The 25,772-nt window shown below is 35.7% G+C and overlaps 1 protein-coding gene across 1 annotated transcript in view; it reads left to right on the forward strand.

Moving 5' to 3' along the window:
* Window positions 1-25,772, forward strand: part of LOC150096717 (kinesin-like protein KIF21A) — a 753,433-nt gene that overhangs the window by 698,582 nt on the left and 29,079 nt on the right. Inside the window, exons 30-32 of the mRNA XM_090408696.1 lie at window positions 15,054-15,218; window positions 18,181-18,301; window positions 18,482-18,652. Of these exons, the coding sequence (XP_090264822.1) occupies window positions 15,054-15,218; window positions 18,181-18,301; window positions 18,482-18,652 (457 nt within the window). The remainder of the gene's footprint in view (window positions 1-15,053; window positions 15,219-18,180; window positions 18,302-18,481; window positions 18,653-25,772) is intronic.

Here is a 25,772-nt window from a genome sequence, read left to right on the forward strand (position 1 = left end):
TGATGTTAAACTGAAGTACATTGAGAGTCCTCTTAGCATATTTCTCATCTAGATCCCGGACTACAACTCTCGATGCATCGGCTGCCCCTGACATGGGAGCATGTGTCCTCATAGCATATTTCTCATCGATTACTAACTATTATAATAACGGAATTAACTCACGTAAATTATTCTTTATTCGTAGAATTTTCACCTGAGTATCACATATCACAGGCATCATCAGTACAGGTACAAGGCTAATTAAACAATAACTGTTATATTCACAAAGTGCCACCTAAGTAGCTAAGGTTAAATTTCCTAAATTTACTTAATTATTATTATTATTATTATTTATTTATTTTTAATAATTTAAATTTAATTATTTTGTTGTTTAATTATTTAATTATTCAATTATAATAATTTAAAAATAAAAATTAAAATTAAAAAAAATAAAATATTAAAAAAATATATTTTTTTTTAATAAATATATATATGTGTATACAATTATATGTTAGGAAAGATTTGCTGCTTTATAAAGTACTATCTCCCACACGGGGGAAAGACGTAGACGATCGGATCTGTTTAGGTTAGGGGAGTGAAGTAATGTTTCACATGTTTCTTTGTATAGCCGTTCCATTAGGAACAGACTTTTGTGAATGACTTTTGTCTTGTTCCACTTAACTCTATGTCTGGTGTTGATGGCATGTTCTGCAATTCCAGACTGTTCGGGTTCAAGGTACTGGATGTATGACTGGTGTTCTTCTAACCGGACCTGAACAGATCTTCCTGTTTGTCTGAAATATGATAATCCACACGAGCAGGGAATCTGGTAGACACCTGGATAGCTGAGATGTGGGAGCTTATCCTTTGGAGACATTAGGAATGTGGAGATTTTTCTAATGGGTCGAAAAGCTATGCGTTCACTAACCCCGTGTACGTTGGGGACAGATATACGTGTAGGTTCTTCTGTACTTGAAGAGGATGCTGGAACACGACTACTTAAAGCTCTTTTTATGAAGGACTTCTTATAGCCATTGGATATTAAGGAGGAATTAATATACTGTAATTCTTTTTGTAAAAGTTCTTCTGAAGAACAAAAGGAGTTGGCTCTGTGAACTAGTGTTTTTATAGTACCTGCCTTTTGGCTGGGATGGTGATGTGATTCAGCGTGGATGTACTGGCCTGTATGAGTCTCTTTCCTATAGACTGTGAATTGTAGATAACATCTGGTTGGTGAAGAATCAAGAGGTCTAGAAGGGCTAACTGCTTATTTACTTCTACTTCTAGGGTGAACTGGATCCTTGGATGAAGCGCATTAATTTTTGAGAGAAACTGTTGTAGTTCTTCTGTGCCCTTCCATATGGCAAAAATGTCGTCCACATATCTGAACCAAATGTTAGGTCTGGGTGTAATGTTGTCAAAAATACGCTGTTCGAAATGCTCCATGAAGTAGTTGGCAATAGCAGGAGATATTAGATTATCCATTGCTGTCCCTTCGATTTGTTGGTATAACTGGTTTTTGAAGGAAAATTAACCGGACTTTATTACAAATTCAAATAATTTGACAATGTCTGGAGGAAATTCTTGGTGTAGTAATTCTATGCTGTCTGCCAATGGAACATTCGTAAATAGCAAAACAACATCTAGACTAATCAGGATCTCCGAATCATCTAGATGCAGGTCGGAAATTTTATTTCTGAAGTCCACAGAATTTTTTATGTATGTAGCAGTTCTTCTAGTTGAAGAAGTGACTAAATTTCACAGAAATTTTGATATTTTGTAAATGGGGCAGCCTATACAGTCTACAACCGGTCTTAATGGAAAAAAAAAAAAAAGTGGAGGCAGGATTAGACAAAGGAAAACTTTCATGCTAACGTATTGGCTTGAGGCCCTCAAAGTCCCCACTGTGCTTCACTCTACAGAAGAGCAATCCCCTACTTCTTGCCACTTCTGCCTTGCACATGGTCAAATGCCTCGGGCATGGGGTTGGACTTCTGCAAGGTGGTATTAGTGATGATAGATAGGAGGGGGTGTAGAAGAGTCAGGTCTGAGAAGCGGAGTGAGTGGAACTTGTTATGGAAACAGAAATGAGCTAGTGTGGATGTTTACAAATGCTAGAGTTGTTTGAAACAAGGGGAATGAAATTTTAGTGTCAATAGAGTTTGTTCATCCAAAAATTGTTGGTATAAGTGAGACATGGTTGAAAGATGATGGCATTCTGATAGGAATAGAGATGGAGAGATGTGTAGTCTTTTGCAAAGATAGACAAAGCAAAGCGAGAGGAAGTGTTATTGATGATGGCAGTGGAGTTGTGCTCTTGAGGGTGGATATGCTTAGAGCAAATACTGACAGTGGTTTTGAAGCAGTATGGTGTGAAGTGGAGGTGGACAGGATGAAATGTTTGGTAGGTGTTGCTATTGACCTGGCAATGTGGAAGGCATTGAGAAGTAAATACTAAGACTGATTGGTCTGGTTAATAAGAAAAGGGTGGTCATTCTGGGCAATTTCAATTATAGTAATATAGACTGGAATGAAGAGACAGCATCGGGAACCAAAGAGAATGAATTTCTTGAGTTTTTAAGGAATAACTATCTTAAGCAGTATGTAACAGGCGCTGCACGTAAATTGAGGATGTTGGGTTTGATTATCTCATCAGTAGATATTGTTGTAAATGAAGTGTCACATCTTCCTCCAGTTGGTGAAAGTGACCATGAAGTGATCATTTGGGTGGTGGCCAGCCATATCATGACTTTTGTAAAAAAGAAAAAAAAAAAAAAAAAAGAGTTATATGTGGAACTGTAAGGCAGGTGAGTATGGCAAACTCAGGAGGCAGCTTGCAGTGATATCGTGGAGGAATGAGGAATTGCATGGGAACTAAATCATTGCTGCTTGACCTCTATTCAGGAATTATCTGGCACAGGCAGTGACTAAGTGTGTTCCAAAGGTCAGGAGATTAAATAAGGTAAGTGTAAAACGGATGACTCAAGAGGTTGAGCATGCAATCTGGAAGAAAAAAAAAAACATTGTGGAAGCAGCACAAGATGAGTGGAGATAACCAGTTACATGAGGAGTACAAAGAGCAAGCAAGGAAGGTGACTCACTTAGTAAGGGTAGCAGAAGTGGAGTATGAGCAGCAGTTAGCAAATGATGCTAAAAGAAATTCTAGGGAGTTTTTACAATATGTGGCCAGTAGAAGGAAGATGATTATGAGAGGATGCTGTTGGTAAATGATAATGGGAGAATGATAAACACTGAGGAGAATATATAATAGAGGTGTTAAATGAGCAGTTCATTAAAATATTCCATCCTTGTGATTGTAACATAATGCAGAACTTGAGAACAGTGGGAATTGGGGAAGAACCAATGATGGTGAGTGAGTAAGAGGTGAGGAATTGAGTAAACTTGGTGTCAACAAGGCCAGGGGACTTGATAGTATATATCCCTGCATGTCTTGAAGGAATATTCCAGGGAGTTTTAACACCTTTAACATTTTCAGCATGAGTCTTAGATTAGCTTAGGTTCCAAAAGAATGGGAAGATGGCAAAATTGTTCCACTTCATAAAGGAGGCAATAAGATTAATTCTTCAAATTTAGGCCAGTCTGCTTGTTTGGAGTTGTGGTCAAGGTGTTGTAGAGGCTACTGAGAACAAGGATTCAGAACTGGGTGTACAGTAGTAGAATTCTCTTTAATGGACAGCATGGGTTTGCTTAAGGAAAAATTATGTTTTAGCAATCTGCTTACTTATTATAAGATGACGAATACATTGGACAAGGAGGATGCGTATACAGTCATACCTCAGTTAACGTTACCTCTGGTAACGAAGTCCGCAATTTCAAGCCCCATTTTACGTAAAAATATTAAAATTTTAAGGTCAACGCCCTGCAATCATCCGATTGGCAAATGATCACGACTCACCATGTACTCCCAAGCTGTGGATGTGTCTGTTTTAGCAGTTTCATGCATCGTTCGTATAATTTAGTTGTTGCTAACACTTCATAGGATGTGTTTCAGTGTGGTGCATTGCAATAAATGATGTATGTTCTCTGATAGCATTATTGTAGATTTTGTAAATATTAATATTTAGTTAAAATGTCAGAATCAAGGAAAAGAAAACTCTTTAGAAACTACATTAAATATCGTACAACGTGTCGAAAGGGGTGAAAGAAAATCCGATGTGGTACATTCTTTAGGATTAGCGCAGTCACCTTTAACAACTATACTTAGTCAATCAGAAAAAAATAAAACAGTCTGCTCAGAATTGTACAGATGTTACATCAGCAAAATTAACTCACTTAAGGAGTCAAACTTTAGAAAAAAATGGAGAAAATGTGAAGTTTGTGGACAGATGATATGTCACAATGTCATATGCTTTTAACTCAAATGTGATTCAAGAAAGAGCGTTATTTTTGTTTAATCACCTGAAATCTAAACAAACTGAAGAAATTGCGGAAAATTTTGCGGCTTCTCACGGTTGGTTTGAGAAATTTAAAAAACGAGCCAGAATTCATAGTCTAAAATTATCAGGAGAAGCTGCAAGTGCAGACGTTAAAGCTGCAAATAAGTTTCCAGAAAAACTAAAGGAAATAATTGAACGTTGTGGCTCTACCAATCGACCAACTTTTGCTGGCAAAAGTTGGTCGATTGGTAGAGCTTCTGCTACTAATGGCTCACGCAAAAAGTTAAGCAAGTTTGAGCATGGTTAGTAGTTGGAAGGAGATCAATCATTCAATGCTGTTGGCACACTCCCCCTCTATGAGTCTGTGGACTCCTTGGAGGTATCACCTAATAATAATAATAATAACTGCCTTTTCAATATAAAATAAGAGTAAAAATTAGAATACTAGCTATATACAATAGTGTTCAAGCCAGTTTTAACTTATGGATATGAGAACTGGATTAGAATAAAACATTTGATCAAAAATTGGAGACCAAAGATATGAGTTCTGAGAAAAACTAGAGCAGTGAACAAATGGATCAGTTGCAGAATCAAATTAAAAATGAAGATATTAGGAAAAACATGGCATTCTTAGCAGTCAGGAATGTGTGAGCAGAGCTAATCTCAGATTGCATGGTCACTTAAATGGAATGGGGAAACAGAAGATTATCAAAGCAGGTGTTTGATCTAAGATGGCAGGAAAAAGACGAAGATGTAGATGGAATTTTTAAAGGTTTTCCTTTTGAATACAATGTATATTATACTTCACAAGATATAGTCTTGTTTTAATTCTCTACCCAAGTGCAAGTGTAAACTGAACTATCTTCACAACTAGTCTACTTGCATACAGAGGCACTTGGCTTCACAATTCAATTGCATTAGTATCCCATAATGCAATAAAATATTATGGGAAGGTTCACTGATGTCGAAACGGATCTAGGTAGTGACTCTTCCCGTTTTTGCATTATGGGATTCTAAGGCAGTTGATGTGAAGTCAAGAGCTTCTCTATGCAAGTAGACTAGTTACATTTATTATTATTATTATTTGACACCTCCAGGGAGTCCAAAGACTCATCAAGGGAGAGTGTGCCAGCAGCATCGAATGATTGGTCGCCTTTCAACTACTAACCGTGCTCAAACTTACTTAACTGAGCCATTAGTAGCAGAGGCTCTACCAATCGACCAACCTTTGCCGGCTATGCTTGAGTATAGGATTAAAACAAGAATATAATTTCTTGTCAAGTGTAATATGTAAAGTGGATCAGTGTAGGCAGAAGTGCCTTAGAAGACCAAAATAAAAAATCTGATAGTATTGGAGTCCTTGCTATAAACAAACTGATTTGGAGCTAAATTGTCAATAGAAACTATCATAGTATCCTGTAAGTTCCCTTGAGGATACAAATTAGGAATTTTATGATGTTTATATATATATGTGTGTGTGTGTGTGTGTGTGTAATACATTATATGATTGCTTATATTTTATCGTTTTCTATTTATAGAAAATTCACATACTGTAAGGTATTTACATAACCAATCACACACACACACACACACACACACACACACACACACACACACACACACACACACACAGAGAGAGAGAGAGAGAGAGAGAGAGCTATTTGTTCAAATGCAGTCTTTGAGAAACTGAAGTTACCTTTGTAACACATCTTTTTAACCAGTGGCTATAACCCTTATAAAAATATATAAAATACTGTGTGCCTTCCCATTGCTTCTGCAACCAGTGCACAAGATTACAGCAAAACTAGTTCTGTCTACTATATTTAGGATAAACCAGAAAAGATAGCTAAAGATCTCCACAAACATAATCTATATGCTGTTTTCAAGCTAGTCATTCAGCTAGTACCTTTGTTTTGATAAGCATCCACTTCATCCTTTTGCATATCCTGGAGTGTATAAGTGGAATTTACTAAAAAATTCCAATATATTTTTGTACAATTACATCATCAGGGAGAGAAGCAAAGATCGGTTAAATACATTCAAAACATGAACTGGTTGCCAACCTGATTAGCTGAATGGTATCCACTCTCTAACCATCTCAAATGGGTTCAAATCCCATTGTGGGCATGGATGTTGCAATTGTGTGTTTGGGTTGGAGACAAATTTAATTGCCCAGGTGAGACCACTGTTCTCCTTATTGGAAGCCTGAAGTGGTTTAAAAAAGTTCGATGTTTGATCTTTAGAGCAGGGTTTCCAGACTATATAAAAAAATAAGGAAAAGACATATAAAATCAATGAAAATAGAAATTAAAAAAATCCTTAGCCCACCCACAGTACAAATATACTATAGGTATACAAATACACTTTTTGAGGGTGGGAACCATGTACCATGCCCTTACTAGCTCGTTTCTCTATCACAGCTGAGGTGACAGTAGAATGCGCTATTACATTTCAAAGGAACAAATTAATTAGCTTCTGTAACAAAAATTAAATAAGCTAATCAGCCTATAAACACACACACGAATAGTTAATGGCAAGCACTTCTCAGAATCTTGAGATTGGCACTCAATCACAGTAGTTACGATTCGGATGATGTCCTAAGGTTTCACAAATGTCAGAGGACAGATGATCAAATTTAAATCTGCAGAAATGAAGAATATTGGCTTGGTTCCAAAAAATTCTGGGTCTAATATTAGTGGCATGAAAAGTAAGGCCAGAGTTTCCAGATTCTAAAAATTTAATGGAGTATTCTTGTATTCTAATCTTAGCCAAATGGCCAGTCTGCTCAAAATATCAAAGTGAACATGAACAAATAACTTGCAGGTAAGTGGAACTGTCACTTCAGTGTTACGAAGTATAAGGTTTTGAAATTTGGTAAGCAGCAATGGGATGCAAAGTGTACATACACTTGGTGGGAAAACTTTAAAGGAGGTAGAGCAGATGAGAGAACTTGGAGTAGTTGTCTACAAGGACCTGAAATTCAGGGGCCACATTGCACAAGTTGTGAAGACATCACATCAGATAATGGGAATGGTGTGGAGGACTGATATGCAGAAACAAAGAGGTTATGGTGCCATTGTTTAAGGCCTTGATCAGGCCTTATAAGGATTATTGTACAGATTTTTGCCAGCTTTTCATGGTGATGGGCATCATCAACATCAAATTCCTAACAAGTATATCCCCAAGGGGTACAGTGAGCATATGTTAGAAAGGGTCCAGAGAAGATTCATAAAGGTTGTCATTGGTCTTTGGAATGTGGAGTATGAGGACAGATCGAATGATTGTAAATTGCAAAGCTTTCTGTTTAGGAGGAGGAGGGTGGATTAAGACATATAAGCTAATCAGGGATTGTTTTCAGGTTGACGTGGAAGAGATTTTTCATTGACAATTTACTCTCTCAATCTGTCCTTGTACTCCATTCATCACTCAATTCATCCTCTCTGAACAGTTTGTCAAATTTATAACCCAGTTTTCATGCATAGAGGTGGATTACAGTTGAGCTATGTGATGATTTATTTGTTACAATACTTCAAATTTGTGAATCATTCTTTGTAATTTAAATGTGTTCATTTGGCTGAGAATAGACCTCATTATCTTTGAAAGAATATGAACTATGAAAAATTCATATATTTCAGTTGCCTCTGTAATGCAATTGGAAGATCAATGGGACATTGTGCCCATTGATTGGAAAACACCTGATCTCAGTTCTCATCGTGATGAGAGGAGTGTTTATGTGGGATTTTTCAAGGGAAGGTGAATTAGAGATAGGAGAGTTTCCCTCCAAGAAACTCCGCTTTTTCATCCTGTATACATGTAGATCAGCCATGAGAACACGTGAAATTTACAGACAAAAAGACTTTATTGTGGTTATTTTTATTTCATATGGGGTTCCCCCCTTTCCTCCCCCATCCCTTTGGTTGGGTTGAACCTTCCTAATGAGGGATTAAGTATGTATTTTATGACTGTAGGTCCGTGTGCGTTTGTTCACGGAGCTGGTTTGCCTGTTCTCAGGGATGAAAAACCTCAGTGTTAAAAAAAAAAAAAAAAAAAAAAACCTATACCTCCATATGAGACCAGCTAACTCACCTTTAGTCGGATGAGCCAAATAAATGTTCCTCATGTCATGGACAGGAATTGAACCCAGGTCTTTCCAACCAAAGGGTTCATCTATACTGACTTCAGCTACAGAGGCTCTACTTTATGGTGGTGTTATTGGGTGTTAGGTGACATTATGTGTTGATGGTAGTAGTTGTAGTTAGAGGATTAAGTAGAGAAGACACTGAATTGAATGTGGATTAGTGTGTGCCCTCCCATGATAAGTACTTGGCCTCCCTGTAGGTGTCAAGTAGTAGTAGTAATAATAATAATAATAATTTGCCTTTTATTAGTAAAAGGCAAATATATGAAATGCAATATCTGGAAAGGGACATTAAAACTTCCCATTTCCAGACTTCACTTTAATTTTTGCTTGCTTATAGCAATTGGTAATCTGATAATGCTAGAATTGCATTATCAGATCAAATACAGTCATACCCCGAAGTTACGCAGTAGGTGGGACCAACAAAAAGCACGTAAGTCGAATTCGTGTAACTCAGGGTATAATTTTGCATGTAATTTATATATACAAACATACAAAATATTAATTAATTGGGACAAAGGTTTACAAAAACACCTATATTTTTTAAGAAATATAATCATAATTGTAGTTTTTCTTACATGAAAAGAAAGTTATTTTGATGTCGATGGTTTCATAAAATCTAATAGATTCGTCTGACGGCATAATGTCTTTTTCTTGTCATGCAAAATTTATTCATACCAAGCTAATGATTTTTTATTCCTTGCCTTTTGCCTTGTGGCTACAGTTCGTTCCTCGTTAGAATCTATGTCCTCCAAAATCTGTAAACTTTCTTTTTATGATTGTTCTTACTATGGATTCCTGTAGATTGAACTTTTTTGCTAGCTCAAATTTTCATTCCGTCTTCAAAATCCTTACTAATGTTGAGTTTTGTTTCCAAAGTCAATGCTTTTCTTTTCTTGCTAGCTGTAGAAGAATCGGACTTGCTTCTTTTGGACAACATTAATATTTTTCATGTGATAAAATTTTTATCAAGAACAAAACATTAAACAATCTCAAGGTTTGTAGACTATAAAAATCGTGTATGAATGGGGACCGTGCAAAACACATTAGTGCTTGTTCACAGATGTGCGAAACTGGCAAATGCGGCCGGCACCGGAAAGATACAACTGGTGGTGAGGCGTGAAGTGGGATGGGAATATGTATATATATATATATATATAAGAAACTGCGTAACCGGATTCGCGTAAGTCGGGGTATGACTGTATATAATAATATATTATAATCATGCGAAGGTTTCTGTGGTTAAGAAGTTCAATCGAATCATTCCGGTTTTGTGACCACATTTTTATTAAATAAGACTGTTTTTTAAAACTAAACAAGTACTAAAAAACAAACCTGACAAGTTTCGTTAGTCATCAGACTAACATCTTCGGGGGTAAAGATAACTAACAGTTTAAAGCACAAGCTATAAGAAATTACGAAAAGACAAGTTCATTTATTGGTATTATGAACATCAAAAAAGTTCATTAAAAAACCGAATAACAGATCTATACAACCGTTAATACATGTTAGCTGGAAACAGTACTATTTGATGTCACGTTCTGTGGTTCACTTTCACTCTGTCCAAGGTCTGAACTGGGTAAATTTTTAATAAACACTGACCAAACTTGATTTAAAATCAAGCCTTGAATTTTTGTTGCATTGTGCAGGAATTTTAATCATATTTGCTACCTCTTTGAATTTTCTTGTGAAACAGTTTTTATCAATATAGGACATGTTTGTTCTGCCCCACAGTACATCATGACCAGTAGAAGCTGTGTGAAATGCCAAGCCAGACTTATTTTCTTTCTTTTTTTGTATGTCCTTTTTGATGTTCGCTCATGCGGATTTCTCCCGATCTCCCCCGTCTGGCCTACATTGCAGATGCCACAGGAACAGTGAATACAGGTAGTCCTTGACTTACGATGATTCGTACTTACGATGACCAAAAATTATTATTAACAATTCTCTAATTTAACTTTGCCGCCAGCATATACATACTTATATCACATTACTTTTGTATATGCATTGCAGCATTGCCATTAGTCAACAAGCAAAGTTGGAGTTGGAGGCAACTAAAGGGGCAGTTAATATGAAATGTACAATTTTAACAAAAAAAAGAGAAGGGCCAATTCATGAAATGGAGAAGCTTTTAATGATATGGATAGATGAAAAAATCAACAAAAATATTCCTCTCAGTTTGTTTATGATTCAAACAAAAGCACGCAGCCTATTTGACAATTTAAGGAAACAACAAGAAGATAAATACGGCGAGCATACATTTAACGCTAGTAAAGGTTGGTTTTATCTATTGAAAAGCCGCTTTAACTTACATAACATACGAATAACGGGAGAAGCTGCTATTTCCGATTTTGAAACTGCCAAAATTTTCAAGAAAAATCTGAAATAAACACATAAAAAAATTGTGATTTTTGATATGTGTTTAAGTATTTTTTTCTTAAATTTTTCTTTCTTAATTTTGCATTTATGTATTTATACGTATATGTGCTAATAAATAATTTATAAATGTTTATGTAAGTTTATACATTTTTAACACCGTTTTAAGTTAAATAGAAACCTAATTTATGAAAATATTATAACAGAAATCAAGAATTAACAAAAGTCCTTGACTAACGTCAGAATCGACTTACGATGGGGACGTTGGAACGTAACCCCGTCATAAGTTGAGGACTACCTGTATTATAAACTCCTGTTTTTTTTCATTTGGTGATGTGGAGGTTTCGGAGGATGAAGAGATTTAGATATTTTTTCAAGTGGCAGGAAAGTCACTTTTATGTTGTACTTGTAGAAAAGTTTGGCTAATTTATCTGTTACATTTTTAATATAAGGAAGGGTGACTTCATTCTTGAAGTCTTATTTAAGTTTTCTGTAGGTGCTGTATTGAGAATTTTCTTAATTGTCTTAGTTTTGAAACCATTCAGTTGTAGGATCTGCGTTAAGTATTGTATTTCTTCTTTTCGCTTTTCTTTTGTACTGGGGATGCTGTATGCTTTGTCCCTTAAGGTTTTATGAGGCCTATTTTTTTGCTTTGGATGGTGGAGTGAGGTAGCATGAAGGATTCTTCCTGTGTTGGTTGGCTTTCTATAAATGGGGAACAATAATCACTAAGACCGATAGTAGACGGAAGGGACTCTCCTACCTGAAATCTGGCAAAGCACCTTACAAACTTGATTTTACCACATATAGGAAAAACACCATCATTCATTAAGAACAGCACAGACTTCATAGAGAAAGTAAAAGATATACACATCGATCTTTCAGACATATTAGCAAGTTTAGATGTGGTCAGCCTTTTCACAAAGATTCCAAGAAATTAAACAGTAAACATCCTAGAAAATCTATTCCCACTGGACATTGTATAGCTCTACGAACTTTGCATAAAAAACACATTCTTCTTTTACCAAGACAAACTCTGGGAACAAAAAGAAGGACTAGCAATGGGTTCACCTCTCTCACCAGCTCTAGCAAACCTCTATATGGAAAATTTTGAAAGTAATGCTCTACAAAACTGGCACATCAAACCAAAAATTTGGCTTCGCTATGTGGACGATATCTTCATCATTTGGCCCGGAACAGCACTAGAACTGACTGCATTTAAAGACTATCTTAATGACTTACATCCTAACATAAAATTTACTCTGGAACTAGAAGAAAATAAAAAACTTCCTATCCTAGACATCCTTATAGAAATAAATGAAAGAAAAAATAGATTATCATTCTCCATTTATAGAAAGCCAATGAACACTGGAAGATTCCTTCATGCTACCTCACACCACCATCCCAAGCATAAAATAGCCTCATAAAAACCTTAAGGGATAAAGCATACAGCATCCCTAGTACAGAAGAAAAGTGGAAAGAAGAAATACAATACGTAACACAGATCCTACAACTGAATGGTTTCAAAACTAAGACAATTAAGAAAATTCTCAATACAGCACCTACAAGAAACTTAAATAAACAAGACTTCAAGAATGCAGTGACTTCCTTATATCAAAAATGTAACAGATAAACTAGCCAAACTATCTTCTCTACAAGTACAACATAAAAGTGATTTTCCTGCCACTTGAAAAAAATATCAAAATCTCTTCATCCTCCAAAACCTCCACATCACCCCATGAAAAAACCAGGAGTTTATAATATTCCCTGTTCCTGTGGTATCTGCTATGTAGGCCAGACAGGGAGATCGGGAGAAAATCTGCATGAGCAAACATCAAAAGGATGTACAAAAAAAAAGAGAGAAAATAAGTCTGGCTTGGCATTTCACACAGCTTCTACTGGTCATGATGTACTCTGGGACAGAACAAACATGTCCTACATTGATAAAAACTGTTTTACAAGAAAATTCAAAGAGGCAGCAAATACGATTAAAATTCCTACACAATGCAACAAAAATCAAGGCTTGATTTTAAATCAAGTTTGGTCAGCATTTATTAAAAATTTACCCAGTTCAGACCTTGGACAGAGTGAAAGTGAACCACAGAACGCGACATCAAATAGTATTGTTTCCAGCTAACACATATTAACAGTTGTATAGATCTGTTATTCAGTTTTTTAAAGAACTTTTTTGATGTTCATAATACCAATAAATGAACTTGTTTTTTCATAATTTCTTATAGTTCGTGCTTTAAACTGTTAGTTATCTTTACCCCTGAAGATGTTAGTCTGACCTGACAACTAACAAAACTTGTTGGGTTTGTTTTTTAGTACTTGTTTAGTTTTAACTTTGTATCTTCTTGGTGCATATGCATATACTTAATAATAACTTCCTTTTTTAATTGCATAATGTACTTGAATAAGTATGCCCTACAGATTCACATCATTATATGGCTTTGTCATCCTCAAGGCTACATCATGTAAAATACAAGAAACTGGAAACTATGTACAAAACACCAGCTTGTGATGCAAACCTTCAAATAAGATCAAGAATATGTGTTCGAGTAGATGAACTGTTTCAGAATAAGAAAGGTTGTATGACATAAAGTTAGTTGCTTCATACAAGGTGATTCTGCACTTATTATAAATTTAAAAGAAATATATTCTACATCTTCCAATGAACTAAGAACCAAAAATTTTAAATTTTCAAGATAAAGTAGTTGCAGCATGAATGCTGATAATATGCAAAGCAGATAATAATGCAAAGAGTGTTAAGGATTTTAAGATTCTATATGATAAATATGTTGTCAGTTGAATGAATCTCCCATGATGAGTCTGTTGACTCCATAGAGGGTATACTAATAATACTACTACTACTACACTGAATATGTGAAACCTTAGATGTCTTGTCTGGTACAGCATAGTATTGATACTAAACACAGTATCCTGCAGGATGAAGCTTTTCTTCTCCATAGAAGATGTTTCAAATATGAATGCCCTTTCAAAAAAAGTTTTGATGTATTTTTACATCAGCCTAATCAGAATGATTGTTCCCCCCCCCTCCCCATAAAAAAAGGTTTGGAAGATTTTCATCTTATGTAAATATCAAAAATAGTTTAATGTCATTTTTTATTTTAATTATTTTATTAATTTCTAGCACACAACTGATTTTATTTATATATGTTGAGCTGATGAGAGGTTGGTTAATTAACCTATAGTATGTTAGTACTATATATAGATACTGATTTGGGATAGGAGAAACTTGTTTACATTTGATTTGAAAGTCTGTATATTGCTTTCCTTGGGAAACACATCAGAGGGAAGACTGTTCCACAATACAGCAGTAGCAGGGATGAAGGAGGGAAAAGAAATTTGTTCTGTGAGTGTCAAGATGTACTGTGAAGATATGTTAGGTAGCAGCTGTATGTATTCCAACAGACTTAGTACTGAGTGGAGAATTATTGATTCTATTTCAAATGAACATTTGCCATGGAAATATTTATAGAGATAATGCAGAAACCAAACATCTGTGCTAAAGTGGGAGGAGGGAGCAATCTAACTGCTCTCCTCTTTATTGAGTCAAGCATTTTGAGAGAGCTTTTAGGGGCCCCACTCCAAATGTGAGAGCAGTGTTCAATAGCTGGGCAGTTTTGTGATTTGTATAAGGCTAACAGTTCAGAGGTGAAGGTAACACCTTGAGTGAAAGAGAAATCCTAGTTTTTTAGAAGCCGAGGATGCAATGGTTATGATGTGTTTATGTCAGGAGAGGCTTGATGTCAGGGTGATTCCAAGAAGAGAAATCTCATCTTGTCTGGGAATTTGAGTGTTGTCAAAAATAATACAATTGGTAAACTAATTGGTGTATGTATACCTTCTATATCTGTTCTTTGATTTGCTTGTTGTTTCCACATGCTGATGGTGTACTGTTATTTTCAGTGTGAAACATTTGCACTTTTCTTAAAGTTTATTACTGAATTGTATAATTTTGTTGTCTTATGCTACAGGTATACCTTTTTAAAGATTAGAGTGATAATATCATATTTATCCTGATATTGAGTAGCTGAGATTATTATTCTATTAATTCTGAGAATCATTTAAATTAAAGCAAATTTAAATGAGAAAGTGCACCTCAAAAAGGCTAATTAAAATTATGTCTTTCATTTTAGCTCCTCTGGTATTGTGATGAAGGGATCTTCTCAACTTGATATCCCCTCTAACACATTTCAATTTCCCTCTGAAGAAACACAGATTAATGACATTGCATTGAACCATTATGGTACATCACTGTTTTCTGCTTCTGGTAATGGTGTGAGAATATGGGATTTAAAAATGTAAGTTAAAGCAAAGTCACAATATAAATTAAACTTTTTTTTAAGTCATAAATTACTTTTTAAAGTAAACTTGTATTTATTGTGAAATACAATACTACATAATACAATATCACAAAAGCATGTTTAATTTTTACTGAGCTCTGTTACTTTTGAAAACAATCAATTGCATGTCTTTAAATGTAAAGCATTCTTTTGCTGTCTCTTACCAATGAAAAACTGATAGTCTACTTTTTCATAAAACTCAGTATATTCATCATAGTACTGAATTATAAACTTAACTTTATTAGAAAAGTTTGCTTGCACACCTCCTAGAATCAACTAACTCATAAGAGATGATCGCTATTTGTGCCATGTGAGTGAACTAACGCTGACGTCATCAAGTTCCAGGTGGATATTTGTTTAGAGTATCTGCTGTCAGGACCTGTGTCTTTCAAACTTTCGAGTTGCAACCTGTCAGGGGAACTGAAATCAGTTAGCAAGTCATGCCCAACATTTGTTTAAAATGAAATATGATAGAATATATCAGAGTGTATCTCATAAGATTTCATATCCAGATGATATGGACTTGTGCTTACACTTGATACCACTGTGAATTGGACCTTGCAGGTATGAACAGTTAAGTGAATACATGCAGTGGCAACTTTCAACCTGATAAAATAGTCTGGCAGTTGTGGGAACTTAGATGTGCTTTCGTAAGTTTGTTCAGATGAAAGGAGATGTCACACCATCCATACCAAAAAAAATCAGTGATGTACAATGTGTGTGTATTTGTACACTTCTTGGAAAGAATTCAGAAGACACCATAGTGTGAGGATCAAGCAGCCATGGGGTCCGCCTTAATAAAATGTAGGACCTCCTTTTGCTATGATTGTCTGCAGCAGTCCTATGGGACATACTTTCCATGAGTATATGATAATGATTAATAGGAATTTTGAACCCTTCTTCCAGTAAGCATATATTGCAGTTCTGTTGTGGGGTGGAGGTACCTTGACCATGCCCAACATTCCATTTCATCCCACAGATATTCAGTAGGGTTGAGATCAGGACTCTGTGGAGGCCAGTCAAGTGTCGTGACATTTGTGTCCAAAATCCACACAGTTATAGCAGCAGACTTATGACATGGTGCATTATCTTGCTGAAAGAGACAATGGTCAGTTCCAGAGAAACATCACAAAGTACAGAATGTTCAAATACCTCTTGGAGAACTGAAATGTGAACAAATGTGATTATTAAAATAAATAAATAAAATTTATGCATATACAAACAGAGGTCCAAGGCCAAACCAGTAAAAACAGGACCATACCAATACACTGCCAACTCTGCATTTCATAGTTCGAGTTATGCCCTCTGGTAAGAGATGCTCACCAGGCATCTGCCACATCCCCTGTCCATATGCTTGGTAGAAGGTGTAGCATGATTTGCAGTTCCATAACACAGCTTTTCAAACTTCCATGTCCTATGTACACACTCTTTACATCACTGAATATAATGCTGCATGTTGGTTCGGGTAATGTGGAGCTTGCATATTGCAGTCTTACTATGGAAACCCATGTTGTGAGCCTCAGTTCAGAATGTTTAGGGGCAGATTCATGTTCCAGTTGATGCCCAGAATGCTGCATTCATTGTCAGCTGAAAATAGCAGATTTTACATATTATCTTTCAGCACACCCTACAGTCACTTTCAATGAGTGTGGTGGGTCATCTACAGCAGGTATCACTTACAGTTGATTCCCTGTGCTTCCATCTCAGTATGGTATCATTGATTGTTGATCTGGGAATGCCCAGTTTGTCAGCAATTTGTTGAAAATATCAGTCTGCAACATGGCATCCTATCATAATGCCTCTTTTCAAGCTCTATCAGTTCCTTTTTCATAGCCATTTCACCCAGGCAAGCTTATACTGACTTGGTAGCATCATATTCCTCTAATTTGTACTGTCTCTATTAATGTATGACTCATTACATGGCATGATTCATTTTGCCCATGTTCGATGTCCTTTGACTTCTTTCCAAGCCGTGTATGTTGTTGTTATTATTATTATTATTATTTGACACATCTAGGGAATCCAAAGACTCATCGAGGGAGAACACCTACTCTACAGCTCTGTCTCCGCCACTCAATCCACCAACTACAACAAACCGCAACTACACCAACACCATCTACCACTCACCACAACTCACATAAAATATTATTTTATTAGTATAATTTTTGCCTAAGTATCAAAGGCATCTTCAGTACATGTAAAAAGCTAATAGAACAATAACTGACAATTCCAAAAGGCACCACCTAAGTAGCTAATGGAAGATAACTAAAAAAAAAAAAAAAAAGATTATTAAATTTCCTAACTTATTAAAAAAATAATAAATATTTTAATAAGTTAGGAAATTTAATAACCTTTTTTAGTTTATATAAAAATGGTCATTAAATTTCCTAACTTATTAAAAGCATCTTTAATAAATATACATTTTTAATAAGTTAGGAAATTTAATTACTTTTTGAGTTATCTTACATTAGTTGCTTAGGTGTTGCCTTTTGGAATTGTCAATTATTGTCGATTATTAACTTTTTACATGTACTGAAGATGTCTTTAATACTTTGGCAAAAATTATACTAATAAAATAATATTTGAAGTGAGTTTATTCTGGTATTATAATTTATTTAAATATGCCTACTCACAGTATTTCTTTATTGAAATGTGTATATTATACAGTATATAAACTGTATTATATGAAACACTGTTTGTGTTATTGGAGTAGAGAAGATGCAGTTGTTTAAATTATGAGTTAATGATTCAAGAAATGCAATCAATTTTACAAAATTCAGTGATTAAGTTGGCATATAATGATAATACTGGCTTCCCAGTTCTTATAATTTTTAAATAAGCTTTCAGCACCTTTTCGTGTGTGTGTGTGTGTGTGTGGCATTGATTATTTTATCTAGCTAAAAAAGTTTCTTTACTAAAGGTTTCAGAGTACAGGAAAACTGAGTGGTGGACATCAAGCTGCAGTAATGTGTCTAGCAGTAGATGACCTTGGAATGGATAATAATCTGGTTGTTACTGGTTCAAGAGATCATTACATTAAGGTATATATATTTTGTATATGTTAGCTATTTATTTATTTATTATTTATTTTAAATGTGAATAAATTGTGTTGAATTTTGTGTCACACTCATGAAAAGTATGACAAAAATATACATCATTGTGAAAATTTGAATATCAAATTAAAAAAATGGAAATGATCCAAAATTATAAATTTTCCACAGATATTTGAAGTAATGGATGACATCTCAAAAGTGCACATACCTAAAGCAAATTTAGTGCCTTCCCATAATGACAGTATCCAGTGTTTTGCTCTTAGTGGTGACTCTTTGTTTTCTGGGTCTAAGGATATGTGCATCAAAAAGTGGGATCTTTCTGCTAAAGCTTTGATGCAGGTCAGTAAATCTGCATATGAGAATTAGATAATGATACATTAATTTTACTTTTAGGAGCTTTGTGTATTGATTTTGTTAATATGGACATATTTTAAAATTAACTCTAGCATCTCCTATTAAGATAACTGATCTCATTAGCAAAACTTTTCATGATTTCAAATGTTCCTGCAATAAACAAAACCTGGAAAATAAAATCTAGCACTGCAAGATTTCATCCTTGCAAAAGTGTGCCATTTTTATCCCTAATGTCCTTAATTTTTATCCTTTTAGTCTTAATAATCAAAACCCTGAAGACAATACAAATGGCATTGGATGAAGGAGACTTCCCTGTTTTAAGAGAAGAGATAGAAACAGCAATTAATTCTTTGAAGGTGGGAAAATTTCCAGGCATAGATGGAATAACTTCAGAACTACTTGAAAGCAAAGGAGAAGCTATCATAGATGCTTTGTTCAAAATTTGTCAAGATGTATAGAACAATGAATCATGGCCTAATGATTGGTACACTTCTATTCTGATTTCTAAAAAAAAAAAGGGGGAGAGACGCTATAAAATGTAGCAGTTATAAAATTGTCAGTCATCCAAACAAAACTTTCCTCAAAATCGTACTCTCTGGGATTCTGAGAGGTAATAGAAAGTATACTTTCAGACCCCCAAGCAGAATTCTGTAAAACCAAAACAGAATAGAGTAGATATTTATTTACAATACATCTCATTGGAGAAAAATATGTTGGACATAATAAAATAGTATATCATAATTTTTTAGATATACAGTAGGTCTTCAATTAAATATGGCATGAGGCATTGTGGACAATACCGAACCAAAATGGAATAGATAATAAAATAGTATTCCTAATTAAAACTTCTTACTATTTCTCAGAAATGTTAAGAGAAATCATTGGCATCTATAACAAGCCTTTCAAAATGGGAAGAGGTGTGCATCAAGGCTGCATGCTTTCATTGATTCTCTTTAACCTATATTTGGAATATGTAATAAACTGCCTTGGAGAATAATGGTTTGGAATTATAGTCGGTGGTTTAAAAAAAAAAAAAAACTTAGATTTGCCAATGACATTGACCTAATAGCAGAGAATGAACATCAGTTACAAGAATTAACAATTTTTAAGGCACTAGTAATAATGGACTAAAGATCCATTAGCTAAAGGAAGGAAAGCTCAGCATCCACAAATTGAAGACTATGTCTTTGGGTAAAAAGTCAATGAAAAATTGGAGTAAAGATTAACTTACTTGGGAAGTATACAATATAGAGATGGCTGGTGTAAACGTGATATTAAAGCACACATTGCTAAAGCAACTGTTGCCCTTCAAAGGTGTTTCAGCCACTTTGGAAAGACAATAAAATACAGCAACTTCAAGACCCTACTTCATCAATACCCTTGTTAACTGTTTTATTATATGGATGTGAGCTGGACATTGCTAAAGGGAGTTAAAAAAAAAAGCTATTGGCCTTCAAGATCAAGCGCTACAGAAAAGATACCTGCATAGCACTACAAGTGCTATGCAAGGTATCTTTTGAAGATACCTTGCATAGCACACAAATGACAAGGGTTGGTAGGAAAACCTATTCATTGCCAGAACACAAGAAAATATCATCATTAAAAAAACATCAAAAACAGTTCTGGTGGCTGGGCCATGTGGCTAGATCTGATAGTTTGCTTAAAATAGCATTAGAGGGATTGACCTCTGGTTAAAACAAGAGGGATGGCCTATAATCATCTGGATGGATAATATTAGAAAAGGGACTAATTCTTCGTTCTCCATCTTGTTAAGGAGATTCCAGGACAGAAATACCTGAAGAGACTGTGTTAGGACCAACACATTTATAGTGCTCCAAAGGTCTACATAGACTGTGGTTGAAGAAGTAGTAGATTTCTTGATTAAATGCTTTATCATGTCTTCTTTTTTCTGTGGTGTGGAAACATAGACAATAAACAAGGAAGATAGTTGAAGAATTGATGTTTCTAACATGTGGAGTACAAAAGAGCCTTGAAGATCTCATGGATCCAAAAGAAGAGAATTGAAAAAGAATTGGAGATGATTAGTGCTAAAATGGATTTAATAAATAACATATAGAAAATAAAAATATTATGTATGATATTTTGAGGTCATATTGTGAGGAATGCAAGTTTTCAAAAAGATTTATTAAAGGGAAGTGAAAGAAAGGAAGACAGTGATACACATGGTTCAAAACCATAAAGGACCAGCTGGACCTGAATTATGCATAGAGCAAGAGAGAATAGCCCAAGACAGAAATATATGGAGATCCATAATAGCCAACCTGGATGAAGATGACAATGGATAAGATAGGACAGGAAGCATCTACAGCCTAAATATCCAAATAATGATGTTAGCTTCCTCGAGTGCTTCAGTATTCTCACCTCAGAATGACTTCTCTTCCCCACTTCTACTGAACAAACCAGCAGATGTAGAGATACTTGCACAGATTGTTTGTCTGTGCACCAGAGCAGTTTGGCAATACAGTAGTACCAAATGGAATGCCATATGTGTGTGATTTCTACTCAGCCTTTCCTTGAGCTGACTACTGTTTTCATTTTTGGTTCTGGAAACCTGCTTTAACCAAATAGCTGAAATAATCTTTATTGGAATAAAGGCCTTCATCTTCCATTCCATCCAAAATCCCAGACCACTATCCAAACCTTAGTTTTCTAACAGCTGTGTCAAGACAGTCCAGGACAAGATTTGTGCATATTACAAATGGCTTGAAACCACAACTCCAGCATGCAACAACTGCTAAAGTACTATTTTTCAACCCAAATCGGACTTCAAAAGAACCAAGTGCAAGAAAGTTATCTCTGCTCAAATTGCAGTTAGACTTCTAGTGTCTCACCAAGGCCATTTGAGTAACTTCTATTCATTCATGTTTCTGCCCCCTCCCCTCCTCTCACATCCAGTTAATAACATCACTCGGAGAAGGTAACCTAGCAGCACTGTTCTCCTGCAGTGATGATCAAGGCAAAGTGTTCCCACTTTAACAAAAACTACTTATTTCATGCCTGTAGGCTTTTTGTGAGAAAGACACCAGAAAAATCGTGAATGGCTTGGTCACCAACAAGTTTCTGGTACTGATGGTACCACCCAAAACTATATTTAAAATTGGTGCTCCTAAACTGATGGCCATCCTGTATTATCTTTACAATCATTCATATTATGTTGTATTATGTTACATCTAGCATTGTACCAGTATCACTGCATACTCATCTTATTTCTATCAAAGATAATGGAGATCATTAATACTCAACTCCTTCACCATGTCAGTAATTGACTTTATCAATTAGTCATAGACTACTAATATTGATTCTGACACTCTCAAACTGCAGTGGATCTCCTTGTCATCATCATCATTCATTGGGTATGTTGTTTATTTTTTAACAGTATATATTAGAACACAGAAACTAAGTAAATAATTAATTTATTAACTTATTGCTGATATTTCGCTGGTGTTATAACCAGCATCTTCAGAGCACAAAAACATTTTGTCACAATACGCGAGACTATAACAACATGGTGTAATCAACGGACTAGTTAAACAAAATTGTAGCAGCAACATAAAGACTAGAGTCCTGATTTTTTTGGCACCCTCTATCTGGGAAAAAAAAAAAAAAAATTACTAGTTTTTTCTTAAGATGACTGTCTCCCAGATCTTAGGCAAGTTAATACAGCTATATTTGTTGAGATTTGGAGTGTGTTTCAGGGCTTCTGTTGCCTCTAAGAACAATCTCTCCGACTTGTAAGAGCTTCTCTGTAGTACTTTTGTATTTTTTCCAGTTGATCCTGTGTGCAGGGGTATCCAGAGCATGGTCTGCTAGGCCCGACTTACCATAGTGATAATTCCGGACGTATCTTTTGTGTTCGCCGATGCGGATTTTCACAGTTCTTCTTGTTTGACCGTAGTAAGCTTGATTACATGAGCAGGGTACTTGGTAGACTCCTGGATGTGATAAAGGGGGAATGCTGTCCTTGGGTGAGCGGATAAGGGTTGCTAATTTGCTACATGGTCTGAATGTAGTGCGTAGTTTATGTTTATTATGAATTCTTGAAATCTTTTCGGATGTGCCTTTAATTATGGGATGGTGACTGTTTTGTTGTAGTTCTCTGTAGTGGATGGTGGGAGGGGTTTCTCAGGAGTGTTTAGTATTTTGTTTATCTTATGTGGATTATAGCCATTGGCCAAGAAGGTGTGGCATAAGTGAGCCAGTTCAACAGCAAGAGCATTGTCATTGGAACAGATTGCTCTCGCTCTATGGGTGAGCATTTTTAAAATGCCATATTGTTGAGAAGTATGATGGTGTGATTGTTTGTGTAAGTATCTCCCTGTATGTGTGGGTTTTCTAAAAACTGAAAATGATAAGGAACCATCTGGAAGACGTGTGATAAGTGTATCCAGGAAGGGCAGACAGTTATTAGCTTCCAGTTCCATTGTAAAGTGGATTTTTGGATGTTGGCTATTTAAATGCGCTAAGAATGTTTCCAATGTCTCTGGGCCATGTGGCCAAATAGCAAGCACATCGTCAACATAGTGTAGCCAAAGTGTTAGTTTGAGAGTGGCTGTATTGATTGCTAGTTTTTCCAGGTGTTCCATGTAAAAGTTGGCTGGGGGTGGGGAGCCCATGGCTGTCCCATCTATTTGTTTATATATTTTCCCTTTATATGTGAAATATCCTGCATGTAATGTGAATTTGAAGAGTTCAAATATATCGGGGGGAAGTGTGACTTCAGTAGATTGAGGGTTTCAATTGTTATACATTTGTGAATAGTGAGGTGATATCAAAGCTTACTATTAAGTTGGAGCTTTTTAGGGTAAGGTGTTGCAAGATGCTTTTTAGGTGGGCCGAATTTTTGACAAAGGAGAGAGAATTGTTTGTGAGAGTGGCTAGTAGCTTCGCTAAATGTCTAGCCAGTTTCTATGTGGGACTATTTATGCTGTCCACAATTGAGCGTAAGGGTGGACCTTGTTTGTGAATTTTTGGTGCTCCATAGATCCTAGGTGTTTTAACATGGAAGGGCTTGAGTTTGTTAACTGTGTCTTTGTGCCAGGAAGTGACTCTTTTCAATAATTTTCGTGCTTTATTCTTTTGTATGTCGGTGGGATTGCGATCTATAATTTTGTATGTTGACTGATCTTGTAACAGTGTGTGCATTTTGTTTTCATATTCTGTTGTGTCCATCACCATGGTTGCATTTCCTTTGTCTGCTTTTGTTATGATAATCTGGCTGTTGTTCTGTAGCTCTTTTATAGCAATGATTTCCTTATGTAGGATATTATTTTTGGGAGGCTTGGACTTGATTAGGATGTTGGCCACATCTAAACGTATGTTGTCGGCTATTGTTGGCTTTTGGAACTTGTTTGGGAGTCATGGCAAAATTGTGCCCTCGACTTAAAGCACTAGTGGCTTCTTTGCTTAAGGTGAGCGACGATAAATTCATGATGACGAGGTCTTGTTGTAATTGCGGTCGTTGTATAGTGTTGCATTGTTGGAGATTTTCAAACTTATTTTGGTGCCGGTTTTTGACTCTGTTGAATTCTTTTATAGCCGTTGCATAGGTGATGTTATCTAGGATCTTCCAAAGTTCTGTATTCAGCATATTATAAAGTGATTCACGTAGTGCGTTGATGGTTGAATTTGATTTTGCTAATTCCAGACGAGTGGCATTAATCTGTTCACGTAATAGCGCTGCACTCGCTCCTTTATAAATGCGTTGGACTTTGGCTGAGTGAAACTTGTTTTTGATTTTAAAACAGTTGGGTATTAAATTGATGTCTCAGCATCTCTTTATGAAGGCTAACCTGCTCAATTGTCATGCCAATTTTAACTTCCACTTACCATATTGTCGTGTCTTACGTACAATATTGTCTCCATGAAGAATCCTTAAACGTGTGGACAGACTTATGTGTTCATCGAACATGTTGTTTATTTTTTAACGGTATATATTAGAACACAGAAACTAAGTAAATAATTAATTTATTAACTTATTGCTGATATTTCGCTGGTGTTATAACCAGCATCTTCAGAGCACAAAAACATTTTGTCACAATACGCGAGACTACACAAACAATCACACCATCATCCTTCTCAACAATATGGCATTTTAAAAACGCTCGCCCATAGAGCGAGAGCAATCTGTTCCAATGACAATGCACTTGCTGCTGAACCTGGCTCACTTATGCCACACCTTCTTGGCCAATGGCTATAATCCACATAAGATAAACAAAATACTAAACGCTCCTAAGAAACCCCTCCCGCCATCCACCACAGAGAACTACAACAAAACAGTTACCATCCCATACATTAAAGGCATATCCGAAAAGATTTCAAGAATTCTTAATAAACATAAACTATGCACTACATTCAGACCATGTAGCAAATTAGCAACCCTTATCCGCTCACCCAAGGACAGCTTTCCCCCTTTATCACATCCAGGAGTCTACCAAGTACCCAGCTCATGTAATCAAGCCTACTACGGTCAAACAGGAAGAACTGTGAACATCTGCATCAGCGAACACAAAAGATATGTCCGGAATTATCACTATGGCAAGTCGGGCCTAGCAGACCATGCTCTGGATACCCCTGCACACAGGATCAACTGGAAAAACACACAAGTACTACACAGAAGCTCTTACAAGTCAGAAAGATTGTTCTTAGAGGTGACAGAAGCCCTGAAACACACTCCAAATCTCAACAAATATGGCTATATTAACTTGCCTAAGATCTGAGAGACACTCATCTTAAGAAAAAACTAGTTTTTTGTTTTTTTTTTCCAGATAGAGGGCACCAAAAATCAGGACTAGTCTTTGTGTTGCTGCTACAATTTTGTTTAACTAGTCCGTTGATTACACCATGTTGTTATAGTCTCGCGTATTGTGACAAAATGTTTTTGTGCTCTGAAGATGCTGGTTATAACACCAGCGAAATATCAGCAATAAGGTAATAAATTAATTATTTACTTAGTTTCTGTGTTCTAATATGTACCATTAAAAAATAAACAACATGTTCGACGAACACATAAGTCTGTCGACGCATTCATTGGGTATGGCACAAAGTCTCTTTACCAAATCATTATATGGTTTACTATCTACCTTTT

This window comes from Typopeltis vanoorti, chromosome 18 (assembly GCF_054136105.1).
Source record: "Typopeltis vanoorti isolate ZY-2024b chromosome 18, IOZ_Tvanoo_1.0, whole genome shotgun sequence".
NCBI lineage: Eukaryota > Metazoa > Arthropoda > Arachnida > Uropygi > Thelyphonidae > Typopeltis > Typopeltis vanoorti.